The sequence below is a fragment of the Centroberyx gerrardi genome, chromosome 3 (genome assembly GCF_048128805.1).
Source record: "Centroberyx gerrardi isolate f3 chromosome 3, fCenGer3.hap1.cur.20231027, whole genome shotgun sequence".
In the NCBI taxonomy this organism is placed as follows: domain Eukaryota; kingdom Metazoa; phylum Chordata; class Actinopteri; order Beryciformes; family Berycidae; genus Centroberyx; species Centroberyx gerrardi.
In genome coordinates, this window is record NC_135999.1 from 19,602,964 (window position 1) to 19,624,840 (window position 21,877).

The 21,877-nt window shown below is 41.4% G+C and overlaps 2 protein-coding genes across 2 annotated transcripts in view; both read left to right on the forward strand.

Moving 5' to 3' along the window:
* The window catches only part of hap1 (huntingtin associated protein 1), a 145,996-nt gene extending 129,394 nt beyond the window's left edge, over nucleotides 1–16,602 (forward strand). Inside the window, exon 15 of the transcript XR_013504302.1 lies at nucleotides 16,591–16,602. The gene's annotated coding sequence lies outside the window, so the exon portion shown is untranslated. The remainder of the gene's footprint in view (nucleotides 1–16,590) is intronic.
* Nucleotides 162–16,878, forward strand: slc2a15b (solute carrier family 2 member 15b). Its single transcript, XM_071908733.2, has 12 exons — nucleotides 162–255; nucleotides 2,923–3,021; nucleotides 6,553–6,713; nucleotides 6,913–7,037; nucleotides 7,310–7,455; nucleotides 8,244–8,376; nucleotides 9,492–9,679; nucleotides 12,681–12,791; nucleotides 13,258–13,359; nucleotides 13,766–13,841; nucleotides 15,185–15,312; nucleotides 16,533–16,878. The coding sequence occupies exons 1-12, from the start codon at nucleotides 211–213 to the stop codon at nucleotides 16,806–16,808; spliced, it is 1,590 nt and encodes a 529-aa protein (XP_071764834.1). The 5' UTR covers nucleotides 162–210; the 3' UTR covers nucleotides 16,809–16,878.
* Nucleotides 16,879–21,877: the final 4,999 nt, after the last annotated feature.

A 21,877-nucleotide genomic window follows, 5' to 3' on the forward strand; every position in this document is an offset into this window, starting at 1 on the left:
TTTCTCTGCGTTGAGCTTTAGTGATTGGGGATTTGGGTTTCACAAGCGACTTAATTCCGCCCATCAACACAACACGCCTCCCTTCTCCCATACAAGCATGACAGTACATATGGGGATGCTGAACACTTTTAAAAAAGTTTTGTAGATGAGCGATTTCTCATCTCAAACGAGCAAATCATAGGAATCGCGGAGTAATTATTCATGACTTAGATGGCGGAGGAAGTGTTACTGGCAAACAATGCGAAAATCACGGGGGTGAGTGTTTGAACTTTTAGTTATTATCATCCGAGAGGTAGACTGAGATGTAGCGAACTGTGTGCATAAGGTCGTTTCTTTTCTGTCCGTTTATTTAACATGCTAAAAACTGTCAAACCAGTGATATGATAGGCTGCACTTTGACCATTTTTAGACACATAGTTTGTGGATTATCCTATTAGATGAAACGAGATTAGGAATAATTTGTTCCATGGGCTCGTGGATGTGTGCCAGACTGGGGATCCTTGTAGGTGCGCTGTAGCCTACAGTGCAGCAATGCATGAAACATGATAATGAGCATCTCATGGATATTTCCCTCCTTACATTGAGGGAAATATATGACTTGTCTCCATTGGCCAGGGTCTAGCCATGGCTTGTCTTTCTGTGTGTCAAGTAGCCTATCCGCATAGAATAAAAAGAGCAGGGTATGTAAGAAATAGTCTTTGCTAAATGAAAAAATGTTTATAATCCAAGCCTAAAATGTTGTAAATGCCATAGTATAGAATATGGAACAGGACTAAACAGCATCCTGGTGGGTTAGACCAGTGATTCCCAAAGTGGGGTGGAGAGTCCAGGTTTCTGGGGTTCCAGTGAATACAGGAATTGTTTAATTTCATTGTTATTCCTCTCACTATAGGTTAGCACTATGAGAAAGTGTAGAAGAGTGACAGCTTTGATTATAAGTTTCATCATCCTTTTAACCTCACAACCTACAATACACAGTTATATATTTCTGCACCAAGTCAATTTTAGCAAAAAAAACCTTCCCAAATGGGGTTCTTTAGGGCAGAATGTTATCAAATGGCTCATGGTCCTTGACATGTTTGGGAATCCCCGGATTGGACCATTAGACACAGTGAGGCTCCTGTAGCTATAACAGGGGTCAGGACATCTTTGACTCACACAAGACCACCATGTGCAAAACAACCTGGGATATAGCCTCAATTGTAGCTTACAAAAAACTATATCACATAGACTTAGTCTTTGCTAACAAAACAGCTTTGGCCAGTATGTTCATGTGAAAAACATTGCACCCGCTTGCAAATCAACATAAATTGAATGCTTACTGGGCAGCATTGTCTGCTATCAGCCATGTTCACGTGTAGCCGTCTAACTCTCTGCCTCTGGCTATTACCAGCTAAATTAGGTTTCTTCAAGGCATCTATGCTGTTATTGTTCACTCAAAGCGAAGGGTTGCTCTTCCATCGACTTAGTCCCTATGAGTTCAGAGGCAAGAGGCTATCTGAACACAAGGGAAACTTTGTTTTGATGAAGCATCCCCCAGTATTTTGACATCAGTGGATTGCCTTTGCCCACCATATGTTCCTGCATTTAAGGATCACAGTTGGGTTTTCCAAAACCATGAGCTTTTGAGAATCCCATCTCAATAAAGTGACATGGACAGCTCTTATGGGTGGAGTTATTGCATAGTTGTTTTGCCATTCTATCATTATTTGTGCAACTAGCAGCTTCCTCCATCCTTATTAGAGTACTTTAAATTAAAAAGCAGAGGTATGGACATTCAAAAAGACATGTTAAATCTTCTGTATGCTACTGACCTTGTACCTTGGGTACCAGTTAGGCTGGGTGTGCCGGAATTTAGGATGACAGACAAGAGGTTAGCTCCAGGACATTCTTAAAAAAATAAAAACCCACTCCCTTTAAAGACACAGTGTGGGTCATGTGACTGGAGTTTTAGGGTGTTAGTTGGTCATTTGTATTTCAGTACTGCAGAACTACCCGACTGATGCTTAACGTTTGTACATAAGTTTTAGTTTTGTCTTCTCTCACCCTGCTACACGAGCTCAGGGCTTGAAAAGTGGAGCTATTGTAGCTCCACTTATTCTGTGTTTGGCAGGCACATACCAGTAGCTGAGATCTATTCAGCTAATTCAGTCTCAAAGTGGTTCCTCCAGAGCTAACTGTGTTTACAGTACAACAGAGTAGGCTGGTTTTACCAGCTGCCGGTTTGCTTCAGTTCTTTTGATTCAGTCATGTGCTGCTCAGGAACTAAGCCTGTACAGCTCTGTAGAGCACAGTCCAAAGATCACAAACTCATATGCAACTTATACCCTATTTATGATGCTGTTAAATGCTAGCACATTATGGACTAATCTCCTAATTTGGCAAATAATCTGTCTGCAGATTAGACAGGAGAAAAACACATGCATTACTTTTGTTTTTAATCCTAGTATAACTATTTAAAATTGTTTATTGGCACGAGGTTTTATTGGCTTCTTTCCATGAGGGCAATTTTAAAGTGAGAGTTGCCTTTTGCCTTACAAGCATAGGCATTTGAGATAGATGTAAACTAGGTTACAGTGGAACAGCCTGTGAATATCCAGGTCACTTTTTTTCTATAAACTGTTTTCTGTAGATCTCAGAAAGCTGCTTATTTTGACACGTTCATTTTTAGGTCATTATTTGTCCTTATTATGTATGGAAAAATCCACTGGCTGTGTAACAGTTTCGGAAGTATAACTGACATAAATTCCTTTGACTTAACACTGTGAGTTCTTTTTAACATGTTAACGTTAAAAACTCATCTACAGGGATCTTGCCTTAAGTTGGACCTCAAGTATTTTGCTTGGTCTGTTGTACTATAAACATTTTACTGTGTAGTTTTTGCTGGTAACTCACACCTTGCTTTCCTCTTCTTGTCCTCAGCATCTTACTAAGTCACTGCTGGCAGTGGCTTTCCTGGCCTCATTTGGCAGCTCCATGCTGTATGGCTACAACTTGGCAGTCGTCAACTCTCCTGCACAGGTTTGTATCACTACCATATTATCATCATCATCATCATCATCATCATCATCATCATTTTTGTTGTTGTCATCGTTGTCATCAACAAGTGTGATAAAATATTTTTCATGCTTCTGATTGAGTACCTCAAACATTTTAATTAAATACTACTTCTGTGAATGAAAGAGACCCACTCTTCAACTGCATTGGGGTGATAGTGGATGAGATTAGATTCCCCAAAAGCTGAAGCTATCCTTTTAGATACTAGTGCAAATGATGAGGATCACATTATAATTCATTGTCATGTGGAGTCATGTGCGCTTGTGTATCAAATCTGGAGGCTGGTCTTTGCCATTCCTTATTATCAATGCCCTGTTATTTTATTCATCATGTGCTCCGTTCCTTCGATGTGGTTGATTTGCTGTGGTGTGGTACATTATGGCCACTGTTAACTGTGAAACATGCCTGTTTGGCCATGGATAGCCCCACATTAGAGCATGTTAGTTGACCAATGTGAACAGGATGGTATCACACCTCATGCCTCTTTTCATGCCAGTGTAGTGTCTTTACTATGCTTGGGAGGCAATTTCGCAGAAAGAGTTGCCCCTAGCTGCCTTCTTCAGTCCACTGTGTGCACGTTGGTTCACTCCAAAGGGGCATTGACCTAGTCTTGATTTTTATCTCTTTCATTTTATCTTTCTTTGCTGAAGGAAGGTAGACACGGCCTAGTACTCTAGATCTATCTACCTCATAATGTGGTCTAGCAAGCTGGGATTTGATCATTTGATCTATCAATTTTCTCATCCATGATGAAATCGGGGGCGGGGGACTGTGGATTGGCCCCAGTCTGTCCATCCGTCATGCACGATATCTTGGACACCGTTTATCGGATTTTCACGAAATGTCTGGGAATTAGGTATAGAATTAGGCTCCATTCTGCCATTTTTAAAATTGCACTGATTGGCCTAAGAGGGGCTCTAAAATGTCTCTTTACTTGTTGGATTTTGCTGTAACTTGGGGGAATGATGCATCTCACCATTGCATTCTCAAATTTTCAAAATGACAGTGATCAGCTCAAGGGGGGGGGGGGGGGGGGGGCATTACATCATTTGTTCGCTCATCCATGTGTGCAATATGTCAGACACCACTGATCCGATTTTAACAAAACTCGGGGAAATGAGGCATCTCACCGCTGCACTCCAGCTTTCAAAATTACACTGAATGTTGCAAGGGGGAACTACAATTACAGCTTAGAACAAGGAGGCGTATTTGTTACTGATTGGCCCAGATGAGGACTTCATTATTCTTGGGGTACGACATGTTTATTGAGCCTTGTTTTGATCTATCCTTTTGCTAGTTGATTGATAGATGGGGACGTGCAAACAATATCAGCAAGCATGGCTTATGATTGCTCAACTCAAAAATGGGTTGATTTGGCCTCTCTCCTTTAAAAAGATAAAAAGGTACAGCTGAGCTCAGAGGTCTCATGGTTGTGGTCACACGGTTCTTTCTTCCAAAATGCTTTTAACATTCATTTGTAGCGTACAGCTTTCACAGAAGATTGGATAGATTTTTTTCCATCAAAAGTACAGAACACAGCATCTGAAACATTTAATGCATAGTGTAGCATTTCCTCATCCAGTAGAAGACAACTGGAAAACTCTTCTCAAACCACAGAACCATGTGACTTCAGGGATCTTCGTAGGACACGCTGCTGACTGCAGTGTGTCATCTGACATCAGTTACCCCTATGTGTTCCAAATCAAATTTTAGGTGTAGCAGAAGGTTAAACTGGTGGTGAGGGTGAAAGACTTACAATTACATTTTGGTGAGACAGTGTTTTTTTATAGGATGCCCAAATAGAAAGAAACACAATCACAAATGGTCTGGGTTGCTGTCTCGGTCATCTGATTATGTCATTGGAGAACTAAACTGGCCACAGACCTCCTCAACTGTTTAGCTTAAGCAGACAGCCATGGTAAAGTATAATTGATTAGATGTTAGCATAGCGATACTACTATGTATTCTTCGGTCTATAAAATCATTATGTGGAAAGAAGCCTGTATTAAAAAAGTATGGGCCTTGTAATTTAATTTTGGCTTGCAAGTTAAAAATGTCTGAAGGAGATTGAGGGTGCAGGGAAGGGAAGGAAGGAAGGTGAGTGAGTAAGTGAGTGAGTGACAGAAAGACGTACTGAGGCTTATATGAAAGTTTATGATGGCCAATTTAGTTAGCTAAACACTGCTTTTCTGAGTCTTTCTTTTGATGAAAACAAAAAGAAATCAGAAAATTTAAATTGGTCTTGAAGTCACATGACATTGGCTTTGCCAAAGGCTGACATTATCAGTCAACTATAGTAGTAGCCAGATGATCAGATGTGAATTCCGCTTCCAGATGATTGGACACATTTAGTTGAATGTGGGATTGATTGCTATGGTCTAGAGACTTAGCTGAACTTTACATTATCAGCTGAGCATCTTTAAGACTCACAGTCTTAATGTTGTTAAAGCCTGAAGTGCAGCTGACATGGAAACAGGATTTGTTGCGTTCTGACACACTTGAGGACAATGAGACCCACTCATACTACATACAGTATGTCTGTGTATGACTAAGTGACTAAGATGCTTGTAAGCACCAACAAAGTCATCCTAAAAGTCATATGGGTCATGTAAAACGTAGAAACATTAAACAAAGAAAAGTGCAAAAATACGTCTTTGGTTTAAGTCGTTCAGACTGTTAATGTTGTCATCAATCATCAAGTCGAAGCCAAATTAAGCTTTATTTTTATCTTTTGCTGATGTCTCTGTCACAGAAGACATGACTCAATTGTGTCACTTGAGCAAAATTAGATTTGATGTAATGGATTTTCCAGAATAGTGTCATCTCAATGGAGTCTATACACTTCTAGGCAAACTTGAATGAAATCCCAAGTATATTGTTTCTTTTTACTTTATCTTTTGACTGCCACACCACAGGGATAACCGTTCTCGTTTTATCAAGCACGCAGTTTGTTCTCATTTCCCCATGAAATTTGCATTTATTGATTTGAATTTGATTTGTGGGAGCTAGATCAAACTCCTGTCTACTCAAAAAGCATGTACGCTCAGTGAACCCGGTCTATAAAGTTGGCCGCCTCAGAGACTGATGTCGTTTATCCCTTCATCTCAATCCACATTGCACACCCAGCATTTCTGAAATGGCCAGAGCAATGTTGACACTTGGACATTTTGTACTGTGGGATGGGTAATGATGTCAGATGTCATGGCCACCATTTTTATGCACCAGGTCTATTGGAGTAGTGGACAAGTGGTCCAGTCGTGTAAGAAATAAATCTGAATCAGTAATTGTGAATTGTTCTTTTTGCAGTATTATATCTTTGCATTACCAGGATCTCACATAGCCTCGTCCAATTCAGTACTTTCTTCAGTATTGGTCTCTTTTGTAAAAGCAAGGATGTTTTGGAAGGGAATGGTGCTGTGTCTCATAATTCCATATTGTTGATGTAAATTATTATCAAGTAAATTCATTCATTCATTCATTCATTCATTCCACCAGTACATCAAAAGCTTTTACAATGAGACGATGATAGAAAGTCACGGTTGGAGTCTGGATGAGGAGGACCTCACCGTCATGTACTCCCTCACCGTGTCTATCTTTGCTATTGGCGGTATGATTGGGGCACTGCTGGTGGGCACACTCGTTACCAAATATGGAAGGTAAGTGTGCGTTTTGACAACGTATTTGCGTGTCTGTGTTCATGCACATACAGTATGTCTGTGTGTGTGTGTGTGCGTGTGTCTTACCTCTGCCATCAGCATGCGCTTCTGACTCTCTGATACTAAATATCTCAAAAGTATCTAGCTTTTTATTTGTTGATCAAGTTGAGTAAAGAGGGATCGTTGTGCATATAAACAGGAAAGGGACACTGGTGAAATCCACTGTGCTGGTGTTTGTAGCAGCTGGTCTTATGGGCTTCAGCAGAGCATGTAGGTATCCTGCAATGGTCATCGTTGGACGCTTCATCACAGGAGTACACTCAGGTAGGCCTGCCTGATGCCTAAATGAAACAATGATTTTCATCTTCCACTGTATACCCACTGAATATTTAGCGGTAGGTTTGCACTAGTAAAATCTAAATGCCTGTAGAAATAAATCATCATTGTAAAATTCGGATGCATGATAAAATATTCACTTACCATTCGTTCTAGATAATGTTTGAGTTGGATCACAATGAAACATAAATCCATGTTCTGCTTATTTTTGCTTGTGTTAGCCCATGATAATGTAACTTTGTTTATCCTCTTCTCAACAGGTATCTCTCTCAGTGTGGTGCCTATGTACCTGGGGGAGATCGCCCCCAAGAACCTGCGAGGCTTCTTGGGCCTCATGCCCAGCATCCACATTTGTCTTGGAGTCTTCATTGCTCAGGTCTTGGGACTCCATGAACTATTAGGAAAGGTACTGGCATCCTGCCATTCAAACCCTGTACAGGTTTCAGATACCAGGATATGGTATCCTGGACCAAACAGTGGGTGACGCCCTAAGGGATTAACAGTTGCTACTCTGTGCTTTCTCCCTGGATTGATTGTGCCAAAATAAATCCTTAGTTCAAACTTGTCCGAGCTTTCAATTGTTCAAATCCTTTAACAGTAACTTTGTCTGAATATTGCAGAACTGTCTCAAAGTTTGTCATCTCAACTACAAGCCATGTATCTTAATTGTACTGTAATTAGATAATTATTCAACAAACACGATGAGAACATGGTAGCACTTCACTGCTGTCTTTACCAATGTTTCTACATGGAACAATCACGCGGTAATAGAGGCTGCATTTCAATCTAGTATGTCCTAATAGGCCTTCCAGTTCTCCACTGGCTCTTATTCATGGTTTTTCCTTCGATATCCGGAAGGATTGGATAGGACGATGATCCTTTCTACCTGCCCAGTTGTATCTGATAAGGGAGAGAATGTTCTTAGAGGGATAGAGTTGAGTTGAGTATAGGACAGCTGTAGAGAAAAAAAGCTAGGATTTTACAGAAAAGACATTATATACAGTACTTATTAGAGATTATAGGTTGCATACTAAAAGCTGATGGCTGATGGTTACTTTTTGTAAGGTATGATAGGAGCATAAATAAGACAGATACTGTAAGGAATCTGGATTCCCCTGTAGGAATGTCTATGTATAGTAAAGCCACATTCATGGACACATTTTCAAAACCCTTTTTACATTGTTTTCCATACAGGAAGAGCACTGGCCTCTGCTCCTGTCTCTTGTGGTGGTTCCTACCTTCTTCCAGCTGATGCTGTTGCCATGGTTTCCAGAGAGTCCGCGGTACCTGTTGATAGAGAAGAGGAATGTGCATGCCACTATCACAGGTTGGAAAATTAACTTATTTCTTCTCCTCAGTTTTTCTTTTTGTGTTTGAGTGAACATGCTGTCAGATAATTTTGCCTAACAGTGTTGAGTTCTTGTTATTTGGCCAAGTTTTAATTTACATGATTAAAGTCAGCAGGATCCCAGCGTTAACACACTATCTATTAAAAGAAAAATAAACTTAAAATCAACTTGCTGTAAGCTTTACCTGCTACAACTATAACAACTTTAGTTGCTTCATATGTAGAGTGAGAAAATTTATGTAAATGCAATTCCCAGCAATTTCCACTGAGATTATTAGTCCAAAAAATGATGTATCTAATGAAGAAGTGGAGAATTTGCACTTTCATCCTGCCTAGATTTCCCATACAGCAACATATAACTGTTCATTAGTACCAGTGGGAATGCCCAGTTGAATATTGGGACTTGAAATTTATGAATAATTTGTCAAAGAATTAGAATTTAGATTCTAATTTAAGTTCTAAAGCAGGGATAATCAACCATGTGTCATGGAGGGCCACGAGTTTGTAGGTTTTCATTCCAACCAAACACTACAGCACCTGATTTAGTTTCTCCTCTCTGGAGAAGGTGTTAAGGTGCTAATCAGAGAAATCACCTGCTGTAGTCTTTGGTTGGAATAAAAACCTGATAACACAGCAATCCATGGCACATGGTTGCAGATCCCTGCTCTAAAGTATCCCATTTACTTTATAATCACTACTTGGATTGACCTTTCATTTAGCCCAGCTGTGCTAAAATGACCTAGAAAAGTCACTCATGTCATATGAATCATAGCATTCTTGTTATATAATTTCTCCACTTTTCACTTGAAAAGTTAGTGTACAGTAGGGCTTGGTCTCATTGCAGGCTGCTAAAAGGCTTTCTTTGTGTGCAGGTCAGATGCCTGCATTGCTGGCTAGTTTAATTGGTCATTAGAACTGATTTCTCTCCTTCTTCTCTCTCTCTCTCTCTCTCTCTCTCTCTCTCTCTCTCTCTGTCTGTGTTGAGGTGTCAAGGGGCAAAAATGGAAATCCCCTAAAGTTACCCAACACTCAAAATGGTTGTTCGAACCCCTTTCTGACACACACATTCCCTATCTTGTTCCTCTGTCCTGTAGCCCTGAAGTGGTACCGCTCTAAAGGCAACATCCAGGCGGAGATTGAGGAGATGCAGGAGGAACAGCGCTCTCTTTCCTCTATCGAGACCGTCTCTGTCCTGGGCCTCATCATGGACCGCTGTGTTCGCTGGCAGCTCATCACCATTGTGGTGGTCAACATCGGCATGCAGCTGTCCGGCATTGATGCGGTGAGGGGGAAGAGGGGAAGCGGTTATAAGAATGTGGACTTCTGTGTGCGGGCTAAAGAGCGGGACAAAGTTGTTTTGGTTGTGTGTGTGTGTGTGTGTGTGCATTTTGGTTGTGCAGAGGCTATTTTCGGTACAGTTATCATATGAGAGTGAGAGATTGTGTTGTTACAGTTCACTCCACATGTCCCCAGCTGTGCTTCTCCCATCTGCACCTCCTCCTGTCCATACATCACCGTCTCACGTACAGCTACTGAGTGACTAAGCAGGGGGCAACGGGACCACGCCTCATTATCTCCTGGTCCACCCTCTCGGCATTACTCTGCATAGGGAGGTCCACACACACACATGCGCACACACACACACACACACCGTCAGCCCATAGAGTACACCCTGCTCCATGTGGATAGAAGCACTAGGCATGCTGGCTCACATGCTGGTACTATTTCCCAGCATGGCTACACCATGCTGAGTCCCACCGCCGCAGCTGTTCCAGACAGGGAACATCGCACGGCTCCTAGCACGCTGGGAAGGAACCCACGTGCTCACCTTTGAAATCTGTGCCACAAAAAACAAAATCAGACGTTTCAAGAGATTTTCAAGTGAAAATCCACATATGGTATTCCTATGATCTTGGACATTTCTAGATTTGTGAATATAAAGCTTGAGTCTCTTGCACAGGTAGAAAATGACAGCCAAGATATACAATGTTGTCATCAAGAAAAAAAATACTGGAGCTACTCCATCGACAGTGAAACAGTGAATGGAGACTGACTTTGTGGAGACGGCGCTATTGTTGGAAAATTACAACCAGGGCATTGCACAGGAGAATCATGGCTGAAGTTTGAATGAACGGAGGAGACAGGAGAATTTACTTCTATTGCACATGTAAACAGCCTAATCAAATTATTCTCATAATCAGAGTAAGAGCAATAGTCGCATTGTTTGTTTGCATGTAAACAGAGCCAATGTATAGTTGTTTAGTGAAATCCGACCATGCTGTATAGTCATGTCTATTGGTTGGATTTCGCCATTTGCCATGTTAACGTCAACTAGGCTACAACATCACGCATGAGCTAAACCAACTACATTGCATGCCTCTGGGTTAAGACAAACAATGGGTTGACAGTGTGAGGTTGACAGTGACCTCAATGGCAAATGCTGTCAATTTGAAACCAACAGTAAAGTTATCAACTCAACAACAACAACAAAACACCCCCCCCTCTCATTTATTTACCTTGGAATTTAGCCATAAAAATATGTCAGTGTCTCAATAGCAACTGTGACGTGCTGACATAAAAAACTGACAGTAACTTTATCGACTGTAACAACAATAAAATGCAACCCCCCCTTCCCATTTACCTTGAATGTTGAAAGGCTCAGGATTAATGGCTCACTGAAAGGACCTGTGTGTTGTAGCATCATCACCACGACCAACTCTAAACTAACAGCCGAACGACCAGTTAGATGATTCCTCATATGAAGAAGGATTGTGGGAGTTCCAATGAGAATTGAGCTATGGTTGTGCGAAAACTCATACACTTTTAAAAAGGACGTGTCATTTTTAACACATCTGTGTGTCTTCTTTGGGACAACACACACTTGTGTTAACTTTTCAACACAAGATATGTAAATAACAACACATGTTGTGTTAAAATGTATTGTCAGTGTTGTCCCAAAGAAGACACGCAGATGTTTCAAAATTACACATCCTTTTTAAGTGTGTAGCAAAGGCTTAATAATCAAACTTGGTTTCCATGAATTGTATAAGTGAAATATGAGCATAACACAAAAGATATACAAATGTTCTGTTCACTATATAAACGTACCGTACACCGTGACACAGGTTCCTTGTCATTGGTTTGAGGGGGTGAAGTGTCAGATGACTGACTGACCTGACCGTGGGAAAAAGAGATGGAAAGTGTGACTAAACATTCAGCTACAAAGAAGCTTCTCCTGTTCCCTGGAGATCTGAACTTAACACACACACTCACTACCCAAGCCTCGCTACATCACATCACAAGCTTTCAGTAATTCAGAAGTGTAAACTTGTGTGATGTGTGTACAATTGTGGAGTCGAGGGTATTGTGAGTAACACAATAATAAAACAATGAAACAGTGAAATAAAGCTTATATGGATGTGAAAAGTCAAGCAAACATTCTCTGAGTCCATAAAAGTCTCCAATTTATTATCAGTGGAGCAGCTTCAGGTTTGGCAGAGAGTCGTTCATGTTTATAAATACTGAATGTCTAATATAGAAATAATAGGAGTTCTGTTTTAGGGTGGATTTTTGTGTGAGGGAAAACCATTACCCCATTGGTATATAGTTTTGCTTCTTTGGTTCAAAACAATATAACATGTCTCAAGTCATTTACTTTTTCAAATAGTGTGTGTGTGTGTGTGTGTGTGTGTGTGTGAGTGAGTGTATATGCATGTGTACGCATATTTCAATGTTGGAATGGTGATTAAATGCTATATGGATGGTTACTAAATCAACAAGACAGCATTTAACTGCACCGATCATGATCTTGTCCACACTACATAGATGATGGATGTTGCATCAGCAAAGTATGATTAATGAGAACACACAAATTAATTTCAAGGGGAGCACTTGTCAGAAGTCTGTACTGATGAAGTGCTGTATCTCAAGTGCATGAGTGATGGCAGGTCTGGTGATAATGATCGCTATGATGAATCACGTGGAACACCAAATAAGCAACTCACAGGTTTAAAAAGGCAAACTCTGAGTTCCTAAATTTACAAATTATGTATTTATAATCGTCGCTGTCAGGTGAAAAACTTGGATTTCCAAAACTTTCCAGAAACTGAGAAAAACAGCTTTGTTTTCAGATTCAGTTTTCCGTGTATTTATCCAGTGGGTTCTGAACGGGTTTCATAAGACCAAGAGGTCAGAGAATCAAGTGAAAACATGACAATCACCAAAATTGGATTTACGAGGTTTTCACATGACATCAGCTATTTATAGTTGTCTGTCAATTTCAGATCTGGTTCTACACCAATGACATATTTGAGAATGCAGGGATCCCAGGCCCTCACATCCAATACACGACCGTGGGAACCGGTGCCATTGAGGTCATCTCTGGAACGCTGGGGGTAAGCAAACATTACACTTTAAACACACTAAGGTGACAGTATTATGTGAGACATATGGTAAATGAGACTAACTGCTACTGTAACTTGTGAGTAATGTCAACAATAGTGTCTCATGTTTCACCTCAGATCGGTCTCATTAGGATTAAAACAAGAAAATTACTATTGTCCTTAAAAGCAGAGTAGTTCTGCCTGGTACCTTGTTCTGAACTTAACTCCATTTAAGTAAGCTGAGATATTAGTGGCATTGTAAATATCCATTTCCAGTAGTAAGATCTTGTTCACTGCTGACCTATATACAGTAGGCGTTCAAGTATTACATTAAATACAAATACCATGTACAGCAGTGAGCATGAAACTGGGTTCTTATATGAGAGTCTAGAAAAAAAAGAGTCAGTCATCTGTTTCCTGTATTGCTTGACGTTGGCAACCAATTACAACAGACCCTGCTCCCTTGTCCCCTCCCCAGTGCTTTACTATTGAGCGGCTGGGCAGGAGACCTCTGGTGATCGGCGGCTTCACCTTCATGGGAATCTGCTGTGCTGGGATCACTGTCTCGCTCCTCTTCCAGGTACAGTGTCGTCCGAATGAACTGTAGGTCTAGGAATAGATTACAGTAACTCGCAGGTTGTGACGTACATTGGATTTGTACTGGACTAAAGACGCTACCAACATTACATAAGAAGCAACAACTATCAAAAACAGAACTCTGTGCCTCATGCTTAGTGATATAACACAAGACAATCAAGTGAACAAGAATGGACCAGAATGGATGTGAGGCAACTTGATGTACCTTACACCTCTAATTGGACACTAGTCTGTCACTAGGCCTTACCCCAAATCTCCTGGAGTTACTTTACAGTTGTATTTCCTCTCATAATTTAAGTGTAACTGTGCAAATTGTTCTCCGATGTGTATATATCTTGTTGTTGTGCTGTGTGTTTGATGACTGATGATTTCTATTTGACCAACCTCAGGCACAAGTGGCCTTGATGCGCTACATCAGTGTGGCCTGCGTTGTTGGGATTATTGCCGGCTTCTGCATAGGACCAGGTAAGAACAAAATGAAATATACACATATTATTCATTGCAAGAAAGCACAAGAGGCGGTTTCATAATGTCACATTGGCAAAAAGGGCTAAAAAGGGAAAAATTTGCTCTCACTCAGTCTCTACTAAAAACTCTTTTAAACACTTAAGATTCATCCATTCCAGTCCACACATGCTTGATTCGGGCTGTCCTGTTTGTTAATCTGACATAAGGTAACACTGCTCCCTGCTGGACGTTTGCAGAATGGCAGGGACCGCTCCTCCCTCACTGCTCCTTCTCTCTCTACGAAGAGATATTGTATTTCATTAGTCCTGTAAATGAGGAAATCATAATTGCCACACTACATCCATTCCTACAGCCATTTGTACGTTGGCTGAGTTGAGTGAAGTGAATTAAGAGGCAATAGTTTACAATGTTGGGAGCCATGTTGAGTGGGCCTGCGAGGATGATGAATGAGAATGAATCTGGTTTACATAACGTCATTCGTCAAGCCGGCAAAATCTATACCTCAGCACACAGACGAGGATTTCTGTTGCTGCAATTAGATTTTTAATGGCTCATTGTTCATAAGCTAGCGGTGATGAATATGGTTTTCTTCAGACAAAACCTTGCATGCGCAATGAAGCCCCCATACATACCACAGATGTTGACAAATTATGGCCTAGTTATTGGTTTGACAATATTAAACCTTCCTCTGTGCAATTATCATGCACAGATAATGAGGACTTCCTTCGGAAAGCTCATCATTAGAGCTTTTACGAATGCATATTTCTCCTTCCTACCTCTCAATTCTAACAATGAAGAATTATGTGTTTATAGCTAAGACACCAGCCCATAGATCCCACATATCAAACTAATGAATTGTCTAAGTCCTTGCTAAACTAAACTAAACTGTTGTTTCTTTTGACTGTGGTTCAGAGTTGGAGTTTTGCCAAGTTAACAAACATTCCCCTCTCCATCTATGATAACTGAGTTATACATAATGAAGTATATAGATAGGTATGTAATGTTATAGTGTTGGGGCTTGAGAAATATGTATCATTTGTAATATCATGTTTAGTTTATTCTGATCGACTGCCAAAGGATAGTACTGAGTACTGATTTCACAAAACCCAATGGATTCATACAGTTGGTTGAATAATGTCATTTGTATTGTGATGGATTAGTATCATGCCTAGTTATATTAGCCTATTAGATGAACCATATGGGGAGATATCTATATCTATATGCACTCACTAAAGATATGCCATGACTGGTTGAGAATGTTTGAGTGTAAAGGAAATGGAAATGTTACCAAAGTGTACCCTATTTAATAACATAATATACTTTTCTATGGCTCTGTCAAGCTGGTGTGCCCTTCCTGATGACAGCAGAGCTCTTTAAGCAGTCACACCGACCGGCTGCCTACACTGTGGCAGGTTGCCTCAACTGGTTGTCCAACTTCACCATTGGCTTCGTCTTTCCCTTCCTACAGGTCAGAACAGACCCATATCTTATCTCAGGCTCCGTTCACACTGCAGGCCTTTGTGCTCAATTCCAATTTTTTGCTTAAATCTAAAGCATTCATTTTTGAAAATGACTCATATCCAATATCAGTTTGAACGGACCTCCATCCTGAAATGACCTGCATGTGCATGAACTGTAAAGCTCTAAAGAATGCCTTCTGGGTTTATTGCCCAAACTACAGTTCACTGTATAAAGAATGGCTACTTCCTTGATTGGAGTCTTTAGCCTCCTTGAACTTTATTTTGAGGCTCTTGATTTTTAGTTGGCGCTGCAGCCAAGTTCTGTTGTGGCCCCGCTCGGCCGTTTCTCTTGCAATTGTTTTAGACACTGGTCGATTACAATACGTCCCCTCTAGTTTTGTTTGAATTGAGTTATGATGACAGTGATCTGTCCCATGGAGAGTGACATAAAAACCACCTGAATTCTGATCAGTTCAGACTGCGGTCGCGTGGCCACGGGTCAGATCAGATTTAGGACCACAGATAAATGAGATACCATTTGTTGTTTTTTGTTCACACTGCACTAAAAACGTCAGATCTGTGTCAAAAAGAGGGGGAAAAAATCTAAATTGGGACATGTTCAGCTGCAGTGTGACTGAGGCCTTAGACATTTTTCACCCTATCCTTGCATGTTTGTATCAGTGTTTTTGTATTTATATTCTTTGACATTCCCAAGCAAGTGGTTTTCAAACTAACTAATCCATTCCTATAGCCTAAACTGGGTGTCAACTTTTTCCAGTAGTTTTTATGAAAACCTACAGAACGTTCCATGTTCCCTGAACATATTTTGGATGTAAATCATGTGTAAGTAGCTGACTGGGATGTCAGAACAGTAGCTTGCAGCTTGCTATGAGTTACTTTTCTTTGTATTAGACTACTATCATCATTATCTTCTGTTGTCTTTGCCTGATTCTGTCTGAAGAAACTTTGCCTTTCTATCTTTCTAGCCCACAATAGCCTCTGCTTCATGCTTCTTTGTTGTAAGCAGATGTTCTTATGAGGTGGACAAGTGGGAAACTGTCCATGTACTATGACAGCATGGGTCCAAATCTATTGCATGCCATCCAGATTCATTTCTTCCCTTACTTTACAGAATAGAACAGTATTCATAGTATTCAGAATAGTATTCATTTGCTTTTATCCTTTGCTTCATCATCAGTTAAAAAATGCACTGTCACCCCCCATACAGATGGCTACAGGTTCCTACTGCTACCTGATCTTCTGTGCTGTCTGCTTGGGAGTGGCAGGCTACACCTTCTTCATCATTCCCGAGACCAAGAACAAGACCTTTGTGGAGATCAGCCAGATGTTCTCTGCCAGGAACGGCATCCTTCAAGACGAGAGCACAGAGTTCGCTCCCACTGCCGGTCATCTCAAAATGTCTAAGATGAACGGCTACGGAACCCTTGAGCTCCACGAAGAGAAAAAGGAGCCTAATGGGAGAGAGGACTTGGAGGGGTATTAGTTGGACCTAAATGGTATAGTGGCTTCCTCGCCTCTCATTGTCCCTTCTTGGTTTGTGATGATTTAAGCACCACAGGTTTAAAAGCAGCAAGGTGGAATTCTGCCCACCAGGAGAGCTGCTACTTCATATGTAGAGCATAAAAGACCGGTGTTACTGTACGTACACACACACACACACACAAACACATGCAAGGACACATGCATGTACACCTGCATGCACCAGCACTCACCCAAATGAAATATAGAGCAGTCATTATTTCCTACATAGCACAATACACACTCTTCATTCCAAATATGGCCAAGTAGCACAATACTAGCTGTAATTTCTGTACTCTATTTCAACTGTATATCTCCAGTTAAAGTGTACTGTATGTACAGTGTGTGGGATAGAAGTCATGCTGTCATGCGTTTCAAATCAGCTACCAGTGACATGCTAATCCATTTGTCTGCATCCCACAGCATATCCATTTGTATGAGAGGGTTGGTTGGTTTTCACACCATGCTCTCACAAATCCTGACCTCTGTGCATTAGTCTCACTTTCTGAACATATCCCATGATCCATTTTATGTTGACATTTCAGCGTTGAATACCTTCCCTTCATTGTTCAGTACAGAGTGGATGTATTTATTTATTGACATAGCAATTCCATTTCCGAGACAGAGCTTCCATCAGCGTACTGAAAGAAGATATGAAAGCCGTTTCTCATGACACTGTTTCCCTCAGAGGTTAAGGGTCGTGTGACATCATGTGAATAACATAGTTTTTCCTGTTACCATATGTTTACACTGTTTGGCTCAAGGTGAATGACTTTGCCAAGAACTTGAGCTGGTTTTTATTTCTGTCTCGCTTTGTTTCATTCACATAATTATTTTGCGTCTCTTTTTTGCATAAGAGAGCTGGTTATTGTGGCTACTGTAGTAGTCATTTCATATGCCAAGACGGGATGCTCCTCCTGTCCAAACAAAACGCACATGAAAAGCTTGTAAAAGAATTATAATTTATAAACATACCATATCACAGTAGCTGTACGGGTTTGTTCAAATTCATTTTATTTAAATAGACATTTCCTGTGTGAAGTCAGTTACGATGAGAAATATGAAGGCTGTTCGAAAGTATATATGATATCTAGATAAATACATATGTTTGAACATGAAAAACTGTTTCTTTGTCCTTTGTTTTGCTGCTGTGTCCTGCTGCAAACTCTTTCCGTGACTGGGCCTTATAACCACAAGCAAACAAATACAAAAACATTATATATGCACTTAGCTGTATTCACAGTGCACCCCACTGCACCTTCAAGTACAGCGTAGTAGTTCTGGACTACCACAAGACTTGGGTTTCTTTAGGAGCCAATATTTACGTTCATTTAGCTGTAGAGGCCCCTAACAGCTGGAAATTGCTTCCATACCTAGAAAAATTAAAATACAATGAAAACTCATCATCTGGCCTTATTGCCCCCCCACCCTCGCCAATTGCAATTACAGCAAAAAATGTTCATATATCATGAAATAAATACCCAAATAAAGGCCATTCCTAAACTGGAATGGGTCCATGAGCGAGCCTGGGTCTCAGAACCAAAACCAAAATTACTCCCACCCACATAGAAAATATTCTACAGGCGACACTGGAGGCCTAGTTCCTTATTCCAAAGGAAGGGCAGGAACAGTGCTATAAGAGAAGTCTGAAAACCAAAATATAGGATAGGAAACTCTTTTTTTCATTCTGATTGATCTTATAGAGACTGATATCTTGAAACAGGACAGACAGTATGTGACAGCGTCAAAAAAAACTTTAAATGTAGTTTAGTTTTAACATCCGACACCAAGCTTACAACTCATCGGGATCTATGGATGTACATAGTATGCTGTCATCCCTATCTCTATCTCTTTCCCGCTCTCTCTCTCTCTCTCTTTCTCCCTCCCTCTCTCTCTCTCTCTCTCTCTCTCTCTCTCTCGCACACACACACTCTCTCTCTCTCTCTCTCTCTCTCACTCCTCTCTCATTTTTTTCAATTTCATTGAGCTTTATTGGCATAACAAGTACTAATTCTTATCTTGCAAAAGCTTCTATAAATTTCATCTTTCTCTCTCCTCCCTCTCTCTCTTCCTGATTCACAGAACAAAGAAGAGCGCATCATGTTCACTCATTGAAGAGCTACAATCCTTAAGGCCAATGTCTATATCTTACAAGAAATAGCCATGTTGGTGTTAAGATCTTATTACAACCAAGAGAGGTTATAATAATCTTTCACTAGTACAATTCAGTTTACAGTGAAGCCAAGATGATCCTAGTGTTACAAAGCTTTTAGCAATTGCATAGCAATAGCAGAGTGGCCTCCGTATTAAAACTGCCATAATCCTGATCACAGCTCTCTGCGAGGGTCCCAGCGTTACATGTGACATGGCATGGTGAAGTCGAGAGTCGTGTTGAATGAAAGGAAGTGAAATGGTGCTTCTCTCTCGTCTTTTTTCTGCTGCCTTAGGCTGGCCGCTCCATCTGTCAGCCCCTGCAGAAGGGCCCGGGAACCCCCGACTGAGCCAGAATGGATAAATGTTGTCAAATGCCTGCTTCTCTTGATATCACAGAGGAGAGAGAGAGAGAGAGAGAGAGAGAGAGAGAGAGAGAGAGAGAGAGAGAGGGGCCGGTGTTGAGTGCTGAGCGACAGGGGAAACATCAGCATTTCACATCTGTTTTGTTGTGGGTTTTGGTAGCAAATGTGAGTGTCACAGTATTTTGTGCCATGTCATATTGAATTGAGAGGTCCTGTTGCAGAAGTGCTTGGGAAAGTAGTGGCCGGTATTGCAAGGTCACATGTTAGAGTAGTTGATTTGCTGCTCAATGACAAATTGACAGTTGTTTCAGACCTGAAGAAGGAGAAACATGAGTGTGGCTGTTCATGACCGGATGACGTCACTCTTAAACAAAGGGCTCCTGGTCACTGAGAGTGCAGTATATTTAGTGGATAATGTCACAGCATACACTTGTGCACATGTGACAACACTCACGCAGGCATAAACACACACACACACACACACACGCACACACGCACACACACATAGAGAGAGAGGCTCACACCGCCTCAGGCGAGCAGAAGCTATAAATCAAACAAATAGCATCACAGCCTGGCAAGGAAACATTCCAACAGATAAAATGCTCTCCCACACAACAAAGCCACACTCACTGCGTAATTAATTGCAACAAATTACCTCTCCTCTCCCTGTCGGCCCCCACCTCGCTTCTTTTACGGCGCCGACAAATGCGCTACACATGTGTGTGTGTGTGTGTGTGTGTGTGTGTGTGTGTGTGTGTGTGTGTGTACGCGCGCAACACACACTATCACAGATCCTGTGCCACTGATGCATGCCGCACGCACACACACACACACACACACACACACACACACACACACACACACACGCACACGCACACTCGGCCACCCTTCATAAGTGCTTTAATGTGGCTTATTGCAGTGCGCGGTCCCCTTAGCCGTGGAAATATTCGCTTGACGGATGTGCTTTGTCGCTGGCGCTCCCCGGCGGAGGGCGGCTGTCAGGGAGGAGATGATAACATTAACAGGGAGGCAAGGCGATGACAAATGCCTGTTATCAGCGAACGAGGCCGGTGACAAATCGAACGGCAGCGCCCAGGCAGCCCCGGCGCGGCGTAATAAAAAAGAAGATGGATGGCACACTCAGGCAGGGCCCACGTTAATGCGATTTCCACTGCTCTCCCTGACTCCCAATTAAGGCTGGGAGGCGAGAGAGGGGAGGAGGGAGGGAGAGAGAGAGAGATGTGGAGAGCAGGGGAAAGGAAAGGAAGAAAGGAGATAGAGAGTGTGTCTATGGGTGGCTGTGAGCTGTGGGTGAGAGAGTATGAGAAAGGCAAGGAGGGAGGAAGAGAGATAAAGGGTTGGAGAGATGGCGTGTGCGGTGTGGGAAGGATGGGGTGGTGGGATGCTGAGGGGGGCAGGAGAGAGAAATAGAGGGGAGTCAGAGGGGAAGTGATGGATGGAGAGGATAGATGTCAATAAGGATGAGGGTGACGAGAACAAAGCGCAGTGGAGGAAACATTACGAAACATGCAGCTCTAATTGTCTGTCGAGCCCATCTGCTCCCCCTCTGCTTCTCTCTTTTACTCACATCTCAATCAGGGCCATAGCTCAGAGGTATAGGGTTGTTATGTGTCTCTGTGGCCAGGTGGAACATCATTAAAGTCTTTCTACAGTGATGGTAATGAACACAGCCCCCGCACCTCTCTCTCTCTGTCTCTCTGTCTCTCTCTCCCTCAGATAGAAGGAAATAGATACAACGCTCACTTAGGTCTGGGCGATAAATCGCATAATATCGATATCATGATATGAGACTAGATATCGTCTGGGATTTTGGTTATCGTAATATTGTGAAACAACTTAAATGTCACTTTTTCCTGGTCTTAAAGGCTGCATTACAGTAAAGTGATACAATTTTCTGAACTTATTAGCCTGTTCTGGCTGAGAAAAAGTATTAATGATTGCCTTTACCTGCTCATTATATCCACATTACTGATTACTAATGATCATTACTAATTTTAAAAATTTTCTTGTGTGTAAATTTCTTATGAAAGCACGAACACTCATCCCCAAAATATAGTCACATTATCCAAGGTATTTTGGTCTAAAATATGGTGATATTTGATTTTGTCATATATCTGGAATTACAATACTTAATAGACATGTCATGGCGGATGGCCAGTGAGAATAATATGTCAACATTCGCATTTGTACTTTAACAACTGCCGTAAAACCAACTGTAAGCCATACGTACATGAATGCTGACAAACCTTAGACAGCTCAGTGTGATTCTCCCTTAAATGCATTAACATGGTTTCTATTAAGGAGTCATACCTTCAGAACGGGACATGTCTGAACTATGTGTTAACCACCAACACATCTCTCTCTCGACTGCTCAGCTGAAGCTCTTTGATTAGCGGCATCAGGTGTGTCAGCACTGGATTGGGGGAAAAAAAACAGTCCTGCACGCTCCTGTGGTTTCCTATTGGCCCAGGATTCAAGGGCTGCTCCCTAAATCAGC

Excerpts from the sequence above, each read along its gene's own strand:
- slc2a15b (XM_071908733.2), top strand. The coding sequence starts at position 211 with ATGGCGGAGGAAGTGTTACTGGCAAACAATGCGAAAATCACGGGG. Across the intron at positions 256-2,922 it reads ACAATGCGAAAATCACGGGG|CATCTTACTAAGTCACTGCT; the intron begins GTGAGTGTTTGA and ends TCTTGTCCTCAG. Across the intron at positions 15,313-16,532 it reads TCGTCTTTCCCTTCCTACAG|ATGGCTACAGGTTCCTACTG; the intron begins GTCAGAACAGAC and ends CCCCCCATACAG.